The sequence below is a fragment of the Marmota monax genome, unplaced genomic scaffold, assembly GCF_021218885.2.
Source record: "Marmota monax isolate L192 unplaced genomic scaffold, Marmota_monax_Labrador192_F-V1.1 WCK01_AAM20220418_F8-fsc00954, whole genome shotgun sequence".
Lineage (NCBI taxonomy): Eukaryota > Metazoa > Chordata > Mammalia > Rodentia > Sciuridae > Marmota > Marmota monax.
The window spans coordinates 50,571-65,000 of record NW_026694622.1 but is presented as its reverse complement, the minus strand read 5'-3'; the positions used below and the strand labels follow the sequence as shown (position 1 = coordinate 65,000).

Genomic DNA, 14,430 nt, shown 5'->3' with positions numbered 1-14,430 from the left:
ATGCTTTTTTCAGGTTGGATAAATACATTCCCCACATCCAGGGAAATTACAGACACCATTGCCTCCATCCTCATTGAGGAGATCATTCCCAGGTTCAGACTTCCCACCTCCACCCAGTCAGACAACGGTCCAGCCCTCACTTCTCAGGGAACATGCAGACCAGTGCCTTCCTGTGCCATGCATTGCCTCATCCCCAGCACAACCAGGAACTGAATTGGACCCTCTTCAACTGGGTGACTTAGGCTTACTTCAGGAACTGCATTCTCAATCGTTGGAACCTCGCTGGATTGAACCCGATACAGTCATACTTACTACGCCAATGGTGACCAAGCACTTAGACACTCCCCCTGGTCCATGTCTCCAACCTTAAAACCCCATACAGTCATACTTACTACCCCAATGGTGACCAAACATTTAGACACTCCCCCTGGTACCATGGCTCCCACCTTAAAAAGGCACCTGTTCCAAATATCCAGTCCTGGACTTCCATCATGCCCACTAAACTCAAGATTTTTTGCCAACTCTCTTCTTCTTTTACTAATCATTAATCTCTCTCAAGTTTCTATCCCAACCACAGATGGTGCTTTAATATCCAAGCGACATGGCACCAGGATGACACCACCCACTCTCAATTTATGGGTCAAGGTAGTTGCTCATCCACTGGCTGCAATCGGGCTGTCACCCTTAACATTACTGGATTCAACCAAGCCACCTTCAATACTTCCCAGAGTTCCTGCTACAGGACCAGTGGCTGATACCAAGAATCTCCTCCATCCAGGACAGGTTTGATGCCATCAACGACTTGTGGCTTCAAGGAACTTTTATGGACTTTACCCCTACTGAAGTAGTTGTCTATAGCCACTGAGTGTTATTTCTGGCTGCCCTGATGTTCTCAGACCTGTCCCCCGAACATTCCTCCATTTCCCCTTCTAGGTCCTATGCCACCCACCATTAAGCAGGATATAGCTAGAGGACTTTGCACCATCCCCCATGTCACTTAGAAAAACAAAAATGGAAAAATGTTAGGTGCAGGACAGGCTGAGTAAGCTATCTGCAGGACATGCCAAACAAAGTTAGCTGCAGGATGACCTGGCTTCTCTAACCCTCCATCTCATTCTTTATCCCCTGTTTGCTTCAAGCCCGAACACCCAAGCCCCTGTTCAAGTCTGAACACTCAACTCCACGCTCAAGGCCAAACACTTAACCCCTTGTGTGTCAACAAGGCAGCTTGCAGGCCAAGAGGCCCCGTTAGATTTGGGCTATAAAAACTCCCTCCTGCCAGCCCTCTCTCTCTCTTTCTCTCTCTCTTGCTCTCTTTCTCTCTCTGTCTCCATTGTGTGTGTGCTCTCTTCTCTCTTCTCTCTTCTCTCTTCTCTCTTCTCTCTTCTCTCTCTCTCTCTCTCTCTCTCTCTCTCTCTCTCTCTCTCCCTCTCTCTCTTCTCCTCTGTTGCACTGATGCAATAAATATCTTTTGGTCGCTCCAAGTGTTGTGGTCACTTTCCTTTCAAGTTTTAAACTTCTTTTAACAGTTCATAGACTGGGAATAACCCAAAGTACCTGGCTGAAGCAAAGTCAAATACCAGATAATCCTGAAATATATGGGACTATAAACAGTGTATTTAGCGTTCAGGAGATCATTAGAAACCAAAAAAAAAAAGTACTCAGTAAAATAGACCATGGTAGTTTTATTGTCAGGGAAATAAAATCAGAAAGGTCCATTTACTATAATCAGATGATCATTCTAGAGTCTTTGCCAAGATATGAGAGGGGTTTGAAGACAGAGCATCAAAGACCAGTAGGGGGTGATGTTGTACTACTTACAACAGGACAGGGCTCTGCACCAGGTCACAAAGGGAAATACTGGCTTCACACCTCTATGCAGAAGATGTCCTCACTAAACTGTGACTTTCTTGCTCCTGAAGGAATCTGATCCACACCCTTGCTTCCTATTTTACCCTCCCATCCTCATGGATTGATTGTTTAGGTGTGTTTTCTTGGTGGAATGGAAGAATGGTCACAGAGCAGGAAGAAATTTCAGTGAAGACACAAGCAAGGAGAATGTCTTCAGAGAAATTGAGAAGAAATCAGACAAGTGTATGTGTTAATACTGAAAATGAGAAATCATCAAGACCACTGAAACACTAAAAACAAATAGCCCAGTCAATAAATGGGCCAAGGACCTGAAGGGACACCACTCAGAAGATGATGACAGTTAATCAACAAATACATAGAAAAATGTTCACCATCACTAGCAATTAGAGAAATGCAAATCAAAACCACTAAGATTTTATCTCACTGCAGTCAGAATGGCAGTTATTATGCATACAAACAATAATAACATTGGCAAGTACGTGGGGAAAAAGGCATACTCATACACTGCTGCTGGGACTGCAAACTGGTGTAGCCATTACAGAAAGCAGTATAGAGATTACTTGGAAAATTGAGAATGGAACCACCATTTGACCCAGCTATTCCTCTCCTGAGTCTATACCCAAAGGACTTAAAAACAGCATACTAAAGGGGCACAGACACATCACTGTTTATAGCAGCACAGTTCACAATAGCTAAACTATGGAACCATTTTAGATGCCCTTCAGTAGATGAATGCATAAAAAAGTGTGGCATATATACATAATGAAAATTTGCTCAGCAATAAAAGAGAATAAAATCTTGGCATTTGTAGGTAAATGGATGGTATTGGAGAAGATAATGCTAATTGAAGTTAGCCACTACCAAAAAACCAAATGTCAACTTTTTTATATATAGGGAAGCTGATTCATAATGGGACAGGGAGTGGGATCATGGGAGAAATAGATGAACTCTAGATAGGGCAGAGGGGTTGGAAGGGAAGGGAGAGGACATGGGGAAATTAATGATAATGGAGTGTCATAATCATTACTTACCAAAGTTCATGTATGAAGACATGAATTGGTGGGAATATACTACATATACAATGAGAGATATGAAAAATTGTGCTCTATATGTGTAATGAGAATTGTAATGCATTTTCCTGTCATATATAAATAAAAATTACAACAACAACAAAAAAAAGAAATCAGCAAGCCCATTGAATTTATGTACCAAAAAAGTCAAATAAAATAACAAAGAAAACACAGGGTACATATAAAGTAAAGAGAGGTTTATTTTGGTTCATGGATATGGAGATTTAAGCCTGAGATCTTTAGTGCCATAACTTTGGGACACTGGTGAGGATTTGATAAAATGGGAAGTGTGAGCCATTGTGAATGTTCACTCATAAACCAGGAAGTTGAGAGATAGCAGAAAGGGTGGTGTTAAACCACCATTTTATGGACATGACACCAGTGAACTATGGCTCTCTCCCTTAAGCCCTACAACCTCTCACAAGATACTATCACCAGGAAGTACCTCCTGGTATATAACCTTGGGAAGAATTCTCTATATATGGAACTTTGGCAGATACTCAAATTAAACCCATAGTTTACCAGTACGTTAGGAAGTTGAACTCATGTTAGACTGAGAAAGACTTACCTAGATGAACAGGAAGCATTTAGGCTGAAAATAGGACATGTGTTTTTGTTTCTTGAGATCTATCTATGAAGGATGTTGAACATGAACTTTGAGGGTGGGTATGTATGAGACTTATGAGACAATTTCAGATGTCACAATCAGAGAGAATACCTCTCAGCTCTTAGCAGTTGGACTTAGTTACTGTAGGGGAGAAAGATGGAATCACAGGACCCTCTTCAGGGGGACTTCAATGGGATTAATAAATATCGAATCCCACAGTGTGCAGCATATATCAGTACTCTCCTTCAGTGATAAAATACACAGCTCAATTTAAACTCTTACCTGGATCAAGCAGTATCACTTCCATCCACAATGGAGCTGCTTTTGCTTTGCTGATATGAGCTTCTGGTAACCTGAGATTTTCCTCTATTTCTAGGCTTCATATTCCTCCTTTTGCCTTTGGCTCCTTAATGCCTTGTGGACATCCTAGGAAGAAAACTGTTGATTCATGGTACCCAGTGAATGTCTGAGAGAACTTTAGAGGTAGCACAGGGCTCACCTCAGAGTTTAGGATTACATTCTGGTCACTATGATTTCCTAATGCATATGTATTTTAATGTGTGATAAATATTTGAACCCATATGTTTTCCTGTTTTTCTTGCATTTGAATAATTTCTTGTCATTTTTTATTTCAGCGAGTTTTAATGTAAAAGATAAAAACTGATATAATTAGGATTTTATGTATTAAAATTAGCATTTCTATTTGTTTCTCACTTAAATTTCAGATCATCTTCTTTATCTTAGTATTATCACACACACACACAATCAAATGTATGGATAGATAATTATGAGATACATTTGACTATTGGCCATAACATACTTTAATATGAATCTTTATTCCTATTTATGAGTGGATGTCTTAAAAATATAAAAGAATGAATGAATTCAAAGGAAAAAATAATATTAATGAAAATTTCATAAAATAATTATGAAGAATGTTGAAATTGTATTTTATTTTGTATTTATGAACACCATTTTTAAAAGAAAATATTACTTCACAAAGGAATTAAAGGAGTTTCATATCTGAACTTCCCAATTATCCTCATCTAGCATCTGTAATCATCTTCAAAAGTGAAAGTGTACTAAAGTCACAGAGATATTCACACTAATTTGATTGTAAATATTCTTAACTTTATTTTTAAATATGATGAATATGGTTTCCTTTTATTCTTATTTTTGATATTGGGAAGGATAACCCACTTTCTCTCAAATACTGCAATTCTACTAGTGCTAAAGCCAAAGAACAGATGACTTCTTATGTGAAAGCAGGTGGCATCCTGAGCCTTTTACTGTTGCTGTCTGTGTCTGCAATCTCAATCCTTGGCTCTACTGAGGCTGCTTGGGACAGTCTCCAAGATTCAGACAATGGGTGCCCCATCTCTGGAACTGGCCAGGAAGCTCCTCACAAACATGTGTCCAGAGTATGAAAATGGGATCTATGATGAGAAGTGTAATGACATTATGTGCATGTGAGAATCCCACCATGGCCTGGATGATGTTTATACTGACTTACTTCTCTTATGGTTCAGTTCAGGGAGGGTAACTGCATCCTCTGAGTCCCTACAAAAAAGGAGTGTCTCATGGAGACCATTTGTTCATAACAATAACTGTCTGTGTCCTTGCTTTTAGTATTGGATTCTCAGACCACTGGGTTCCAGGAGCCCTCACTCTCTGTGTCTCCAGGTGGGTTAGGGACACCCACCTGTAGCCTTAGCTCTAAGTCAGTCTTCACAAGTCACTACCCAAGCTGGTACTAGCAGACACCAGGACATGCTTCCCAGTGAATTATCTATAGGGCAAACCACTGCCCCTCTGGAGTCCCTGATCTGTTCTCTGGTTCCTTCCTTGGAAACAAAGCCATCATCACCATCACAGTGGCTCAGACTAATGATGAAGCTAATTATTACTGTGCACTCTCTATGGGTACTGGTATTCACATAGTGATGTAAACCCATGGAGAAGTACAACCAAAACCTCTTCATGTGTTCAGATGTCTCTAATTTACATGATGGAGACATGTTTATAGGTTGAAAATGTTCAACACTTTTATGTGAAGATGAGGCTGACTACTTCTCCTACCAGTGGTTCACGCCATGTGCCTCATCCTCTCCCTCCCAGTGTGTGTCCATTTCTCAGTGTTTCTCCTCATACTCTAGGATTCCACTTTCTCTTTCAGTTTGGACAATGAGCAGAGGAGTTAATCTTCAAATAGGTAACTGTCAGTAAGATTCAGGGTATGCCAATACCTTTAAGACAATTCTCACTCAAAATATTAACAAATGATGGTTCGTCTTTTCTTATATGTTGATTTGATTATGTAGATCAAATTAGTACTAATTTGCTTTTAAATTTTAAAAGCAAAATTTCTTTTATAATATTTTTATGTATTTTAACAATACCATGTTGCTTTTATAATTATGTCATAACTTTTTTGTTGGGATTTATAATTAATATTTAATCAAAATAACCAACCATGTCTAAATTATTGCCACATTAATAATTTCAAGTCATTGCTAAGAAAAATGATCTGAATTCAAAGTGCAGCCAAATGATAGCAGATATTTCTGCAAAACTTCCTTGAAAGCATATTTTACAAGGTCATATAAATACCTAGTATTTACATAACTAGAAACTATCAGTCAAGACTGACTTCCTTACACTCTCTTATCATCCACTGGGGTGACTTTCCTGTTGAAGAACATTAAGGTGCAGGACTGAAGGTTATACATGGACATGAATGGGTCCTATTACACTCAATACTGGCTGAGCAGGTGAAAAAGAATTGTGTGGAAATTAAGTTTGAGTTAGTTTTCTGCTTTATCCATAGAAAATAATATTATAAACTGCTATATTGAGGTAATACACAACAAGAGGAAAAGGAAACACTATGTAGGTAAGGTCCTGATATGTATTTATTATTGCTATGTAATGTTATTTTATTAACTTTTAAAAATCCAGGTTTAACTTTTTGTGGTTTACATAAATAATACACTTGCTAAAAAGACTCATTAGAATGAATGGAAATTAACCCCATCATAATTCAAAAGCACACACCAATATATTTGCTAGTTCTAAAAATGGTACTTTGTTGGAGCTCTCCCTCAGTCTTCAAGCATAGAATTTCCTGGCAAACCTGCAGTGTTTCCCTTATTGTAGAGAATGCATTATATGGACCCAAAATGAAGTCAAAGCTGAGGTCTTTCAGGGATTTGGAGCCCTTTCTGTCTCAAGGCCCTGAAAAAACTGAGATACCCCTCTTTTCTTACCTGAATGAGGAGGAGGTCCTCAGGCTTGGAGTATTCTTTTGGGCAACAATCCCTTCTTGCTGTTCCCATAGCCTAAGACCACTCTTTAAATTATCTTCGTATCTGTAGTGACTGATTCATGTGAAACATCTCATTCATTCTTGAAGGAAAAAAAATGAATGAAAGAATAAATTAAAAACTCATCTAATTCCCCTACTAGTGGTTAATTTACCTTTGACATTATTTCAATGGGAATGGGATGAATTCCTTCTGTACTGATTGTCCCTGAAATTCCAGAATAATTTTCACCTTTTCATGCCATGTTATCAATGTGATAAATGTACAACCAAACCTCCTCTGATCAGCTCTTTTAAATCTAGCCTCATCTTTGTGAATTAGAACACAGTTGTTGCCTTTCCCTACTTTTGTTCTATGACTACCTGCTCCTCTCACACTAGGTGTTCACACCTAAGATGCACTTGATATTTCAGCTCTCTCCTATTTCTTCTGCTCTCATCTTGTTCTGTACACCCACAAATTCCTCTTGCCCAATCACATTATCCCAATTTTGTTTTACAATTTTCCCAGAGAAGTAGCACTAATATGAGATATAATGACGGGCACAGACTGGTTGAACATGTTCTAGTTAATAGAGAAGTCACCTTAGGAACCTAAAGAGATATACAGTTGTACAGAGTCCCATGTGCATTGTGTGGTCCTGAATTTGTTTTCTCCTAAGCCCCAATTATTAACTAAGCTTCTTCATCATGCCACCCTCCCTTAGTCAGGGACCCAGACACTGCAAGTACACATGGGGTAGCGACAAGATGTAGTGACCCGTTTGCATGAGCATCCCTTAATAGGCAGAGTTAGGCCTATGAAACGGTTGCATCCACCATGACCTAGACTCTGTTCTTCCTTCTAATTCTCTCTCAATGCACAGGGAGGCACAGGCCTCAGAGGCCTAGGGCAGACCCCTAACGTGAGTCATTATCCTATTCATCAAATAACCAAGTCACTTCCCCCTACCTCTTCCCTTCACTCTGTTGTTTCTGTGATTCCATCTATTTTCCTACACTGACATGGCCACTCCCCTTCTATGCATCCCTGGATCAATAACCAGACTCACCTGCACTGAATAGTGAATAGGAACCTACTATTGGTAAAAAAAAAAAAAAGTAAAACATGTACTGTTACTTTATCAGGACTTGTATCTGAGTAGTACTACTCAGACTCAGAGAAACAGCTGAGGCCCAAGTTCCCCAATTGAATTTCTGGATACAATGATGTCTCAACCAATGAAGTGTATTTGTAAATCTCTGGGCTCCAATTTGAGGATATGGACAATGATTACCCTCCTGTTTATAAAATTAATACTTGTGACAGCGAAACCACCAGATAAGCAAGTAAGAGAAGACCTCAATTGTAGAGGATCCAAGTTTATGTCAATTTACTGCAGCAGTAAAGACCCTCAATGTTTATAAAATAAGACACTAGAGTCTGGTTTACATTAATGGCACACCACAATTCTCAACCATTACACAATGCTCATAGAAACTGTACATGTTACAATAAGCTATACTAATGCTAAAAATAATAATATTATCAATTAAAAGCAGTAAAGGAGGTATGGCAAAGAAGTTGAAGTCCATCAAGATGATAACCCATAATATCATTATAACTCAGTTTATAACAAAATTTATTTTAATTTTAAACTATGCATATTTCATAGTTCAATATTCCAAATAGTTAGAACACAATTATAATTGATTTATTCTATTTTTATCATAATATCAAGCCTGATTGAAATAATAATCTGTATTTATAGTGCTTCTGATCAGTAATCTTAGACCCTGCACTTGTGTTAAAATCAATTAAAAAAGGGATTATAATGATAGATTAATATCCTCACTGAAGTGGTTTATTCTTCTTATGAATAACCAGTGTCTTCATGCATCTAGACAGTATTCCACAGATTGGCTTTAGTGAATGGGTGAGCTCATGCTAGCTGAGCATAAGTCATCATTCTTTTTGATTTCCGCATGACCTTTGGGCACCTGGATTCACAGTGAACATACTACTTTTGTATATGTTTATTTTCACTTCATTGCCTTTGTGGAATATTAAAACCATTTGATAAATTTGTAGCACCTTTCATTGCTATTTTAATATGCACAGTCTAAAGATATATTAGATTTAGTATTATTTCATGTGCTCATTTTTAGTTTTTTATTAGATATACATAATATTAGAGTGTATTTAGCACATTATATATTCATTGGGTGCAATCTATTACAATTTTGATACCTTTCTTGTTGTTGAACATGATGTGGAGTTCCACTGGTCATTATATGTATTTGTACATAAATGAACATAGAGAAGTTATATCTGATTCATTCTATTGTCATTCTTATTCTTATCCCCCTCCCTTCACTTCATTTCACTTTTTATAATCTGAAGTACTTCTATATTTACCCTCCCTACGCTCCCTTGCTATGGGTTAACACCTACAGATCAGAGAGAACACTCATACTTGGACTTTGAGGTTTGGATTATTACACTTAGCATGATAGTCTCAAGTTTCATGCATTTTCCCACAAATGCCATAATTTTATTTCTCATTATGGCTGAGTAATATTGCATTTTGTATATATACCACATTTTCTTTATTGATTCATCTGTTGAATTGAATATAGGTTGGTTCCATAGTTTAGCTACTGTGAATTGAGCTGCTATAAACATTAATGTGGCTGCATCATTGTAGTGCATTTATTTTAATTGCTTGTTGTATAATTTTAAGTGCTTGTGTATAATCTGATAGTGGGATAGCTGAGTCAAATGCTGATTCCATTCCATGTTTTCTGAGGAATCTCAATATGTCTTTCCAGAATGGTGGGATTTGTAGTTCCAATATCTTATATTTATTTTGTATCTGCAATTTTCATTCTGAACATTGGCCATTTTATATAATATGTTTCATGTTGATTGATTTAAAGAGTTCAAATATCTGGGTTCATGTTTAGAGATAAAATTAGAGAAGATTATAATCAAGATAAAACTCTATATGTGCTGTCGGATTTGAGTACAATTATCAAGAAGAGCAGAAAATTAAACTTCCTGATCTGCAGTAGAGATGATTTTTTTTTTTTTTTGGTCTTGCTTTTTCTGAATTGAAGGCAAGTGGAGTTGTCTTGTGGAAAGAAAGAATCTGCAGGACATTAACAGTCATTGCACTTCACATAGTTCTATATGAACATGAAAAAGTGAATTTTTATTCAAACTACAGAAATTCCCAAAGGGGCTAACAGTGCCTATTCCTAACAGGTAGAGACAAGAAGGAAGAAAGGAAGGAAGGAAGGAAGGAAGGAAGGAAGGAAGGAAGGAAGGAAGGAAGGAAGGAAGATTAAAATTTAATGTTTTAAATTTAAAAAAAAATTGAGTGAATTTATAGTGCACACAATTTATATATAACTTAAAATAATCTATTAATCAGGAAATGTAGATTATTTTTTAATCTATATATTTATTCATAAAAGTAACAAGTATTAGATTCTACAATGTACACAATTTATCTTATCACAGAAATAATTATAATTATTTCTGTATGATTTACAGAAATAATTATAATTATTTCTGTATGATTTTAATTCTGTATGTATTTAATTACAAATTGTGCTGGACATAAAAAGTACCAACCTACTATGAGGTGAGTTATGTTTCTAAAAGTATGGGATATTCTAGGTCCTAGAATGAAAATTGTTGCCTATCTTGGATCTGGAATTATCAAAATTATGAAAAAAAACACTCAAAATCTCTAGAAATTAGAGAAAGAAAATTAAAACTACAGTGAGATTTCATCTCATGCCAGTTACAATGCAAATTATTAAGAATACAGGCAACAATAAATGTTGCCAAGGATGTAGGAAAAAATGTATACTCATACATTGCTGGTGGGACTGCAAATTTGTACAACCACTCTGGAAAGCAGTATGGAGATTCCTCAGAAAACTTAGAAAGGAATCACCATTTGATCCAGTTACCCTACTTCTTGGTTTATACCCAAAGGTATACTACAGTGATGCACCCACGTCTATGTTTATACCAGTTAAATTCACAAGAGCTAAACTATGGAACCAGCCTAGGTGCCCTTCAACAGATAAATGGATAAAGAAAATGTGGTATGTATACACAATGGAATATTAGCTAGCTATAAAGAGCAATGAAATTATGGTATTTACCAGTAAATGAATGGAACTGGAGACTATAATGCTAAGTGAAAAGAGCCAATTCCCCAAACCAAAGGCTGCATGTTCTCTCTGAAAAGTGGGTGATAACTCAAATAAGGGCAGGGCTTAAGGATGAATAGAAATACTTTGGATTAGACAGAGGGTAATGAAGGGAAGGGAGGTGTTAGAGGGATAGGAAAGATAGTAGAATAAACCAGACATGTGTTCCTATGCACATTATAAATATATGACCAATGTAATTCTGTACCATATGTAACCAGAAGAGTGGGAAGTTATAATCCACATATGTGTAATATGTCAAAATACCATCTCTTGTCATCTATAACTAATAAGAACAATTAAAAATAGAATAAAAGTTTTAAAAAATTCAGAATATGATTAATTCCTCAGCTATAACCATGGGGACTCTTGTGAAAAACACTAAGATCTTTTGAACAAAAGGCTCCATCCCTGCCATTGCCTAAAATAGTGCATTTCCATCCATGTCTGAAAACATTAATGAGTTCTACTGTCTGAGTACTTTCAGGATCTACAGTCCCCATGGCATTTCATGTAGACAATGGTGGCTGAAGCTATATGGCTGTGATGGACTTATAATCACCACTCTCAGTATCACTTGTTAACAATAAGGGTTACAAACATGTGAACTGTGAAAGCTTGGAAACAAGCATACTAATATTTTCTAAATGGCATCAAAAGGCTAATCATAAGATTTTGAAACTGAGTTTCTCACCAAGTACTAGGTGATATAACTTTTGGAACAAAGATTTGTGTTGTGTATAATAAACTAGATGCTACCCTGCAAGCTAGTAAAACCATAGTTTTTATGTTCACCTGCTTCATTTTGATCTAAGAAGAATTTATATCAAAAACACCATCTTAGTCCTGTCCAAGAAAGAGCCAAGAGAAGTATGCATTAATTCACAATGTGGAGTCTGGGGAAAGCAAGAAGGCCATCCTGAGGTAATGAGGAGGCCACATAAGGGGTTTGGCTTGGAGACAAGGCAGAGGCAGTCGGATGCAGTGGAATTGTAGGACTGTCTCAGGGGTTCTGATCACAATGTTCTATGATGATGTGTATGGGCTTGGACAACAGGGGGCACTGCAGACCAGTCAAGATGGGTAAGGAAGTAATCAGAACTCTAATGAGCCACCTGGTCCTGCCTGATTCTCTCTTGTTAGGGCTCACAGCTGTGAACTTCCACACCCCTAAACCAACTCAAATCCACCCCTGCATACCCACTTGGCATCTTTATGTAAAGTAGTCTGAACCAAGACTAAGGGTGCAATCAGAAAACAGGGAGAATCTAATTTGCATAGATAGATCCTCCCCTTCTCAGAGTTTGAAAAGGGCAAGGGAGAGACTTGGGGGAACCTCTGTTCAGCATTGTGTACAGAAGGCAGAGCTCAGGATGACCTTCACAATGGCCTGGTCCTGTCTCCTCTTCACATTCCTTGTTCAGTGCACAGGTGACAAGATATGGAGGAGGGATAGGGTGTGGGAGTCCTCTGATATAGATCCTGACTCTACTATTGTTTCTAGACAAAACTTATGCTCTCCGTGTTTTTCTCAATTCCAGAGTCCTGGGCCCAGTCTGTGCTGACTCAGCAGCCCTTATTGTCTGGGACTCCAGGACAGACAATCACCATCTCCTGCACTGGAAGTAGCAACAATATTGGTAGATATGGTGTGAGCTGGTATCAGCAGCTCCCAGAAACGGCCCCCAAACTCCTCAGCTATTATAATAGTAATCGACCCTCAGGGGTGCCTGATCGCTTCTCTGGCTCCAGGTCTGGCAACTCTGGTTCACTGACTATCACTAGGCTACAGCCTGAGGATGAGACTGACTATTACTGTCAGTCTTATGACAGTAGCCTCAGCTCTCTCACAGTGCTTCAAGCTCATGAGGAAGTAAGACAAGAACCACTTTACCATCTGTTAGGAGAGCAAACACTCAGCAGCTTTGCTCAGGCCTGGTCTCTGGCTTTTTCTGCTACCTTTCGCTATAGATCCAGCTGAAACTCCTTGCATGGTTTTGTAGCCTCTTGCCCACTCTCTTCAAAGTAATTCACAGCAGCATTATTTTAGGACAATGTCCTCTTTTTTTAAAAAAAAAAATTGATTTTATTATTTGTAAAATACACAACAACATTGGAATGCACTACAATTCTTATTACACATATAGAGCACATTTTTTGTATCTCTGTATATAAAGTATGTTCATGTCAATTTATGCCATTATACATGTACTTCTTTTTTTTGCATTACAATTCTTAATACACATATATACCACAATTTTTCATATCTCTGTATATAAGGTATGTTGACACCCAATTCGAGTCTTCATACATGTACTTTATATAATGATGACCATCACATTCCACCATCCTTGCTAATACCCTTCCCCCTATCTTTCCCCATACCCCTCTTCCCTATCTAGAATTAATCTAATCATCTCATGCTCTCCCTCCCTACCTGACTATGAGTCACCCCCCTTTTATCTGAGAAAACATTTGGCATCTGTTTTTGACTTCAATGCTGTCTTCACTTAGCATTATCTTCTCCAATGCCACCCATTTACCTGCAAATATCATGATTTTTTTTCTTTTTTAATGCTGAGTTGTATTCCATTGTGTATAAATGCCACATTTTTCTTATTCATTCATCCAATGAAGGACATCTGGATTGGCTCCACAGTTTAGCTATTGTGAATTGTGCTGCTATAAACATTGATGTGGTGTGTCCATATAATAAGTCCTTTGGGTATAGTCCAAGAAGAGGAATAGCTGGTTCAAATGGTGGTTCTATTCCCAGATTTCCAAGTAATCTCCATACTGTTTTTCAAATTGGCTGCACCTATTTGCAATCCCACCAGCAATGTATGAGTATACCTTTTTTCCCCACATCCGCATTAACACTTGTTATTGTTTGTCTTCATAATAGCTGCCATTCTGACTGGAGTGTGATGATATCTTAGAGTGGTTTTGATATGCATTTCTCTGATTGCTAGAGATGATGAGAATTTTTTCATATATTTGTTGATTGATTTTATATCCTCTTCTGAGAAGTGTCTGTTCAGGTCCTTAGCCCGTTTGTTGATTGGGCTATTTGTTTTTTTGGTGCTTAGCTTCTTGAGTTCTTTATATACCCTAGAGATTAGTGCTCTATCTGATGTGTGAGGGGTAAAAATTTGCTCCCAGGATGTAGGCTCTCTATTCACCTCACAGATTTTTTTTGCTGAGAAAAACCTTTTTAGTTTAAATCCATCCCATTTATTGATTCTTGTTTACAATGCTTGTGCCATAGGAGTCTTATTGAGGAAGTTGGGGCCTAATCCCACACGATGAAGTTGAGGGCCTACTTTTTTCTTTTATTAGATGCAGAGTCT

General features: G+C 37.7%; 1 protein-coding gene and 1 gene segment (V, D, J or C); both read left to right on the top strand.

The window, feature by feature from the left end:
• Positions 1 to 370, top strand: part of LOC124078074 (uncharacterized) — a 41,260-nt gene extending 40,890 nt beyond the window's left edge. The window contains exon 3 of the mRNA XM_046422695.2: positions 42 to 370. Coding sequence (XP_046278651.1) covers positions 42 to 370 — 329 coding nt within the window. The remainder of the gene's footprint in view (positions 1 to 41) is intronic.
• A 12,053-nt stretch (positions 371 to 12,423) lies between these two features.
• Positions 12,424 to 13,061, top strand: LOC124078073 (immunoglobulin lambda variable 1-40-like). The segment is given in 2 exon segments: positions 12,424 to 12,511; positions 12,622 to 13,061. Coding segments are annotated over 2 exon segments (498 nt in total).
• The last annotated feature ends 1,369 nt before the right edge of the window (positions 13,062 to 14,430 follow it).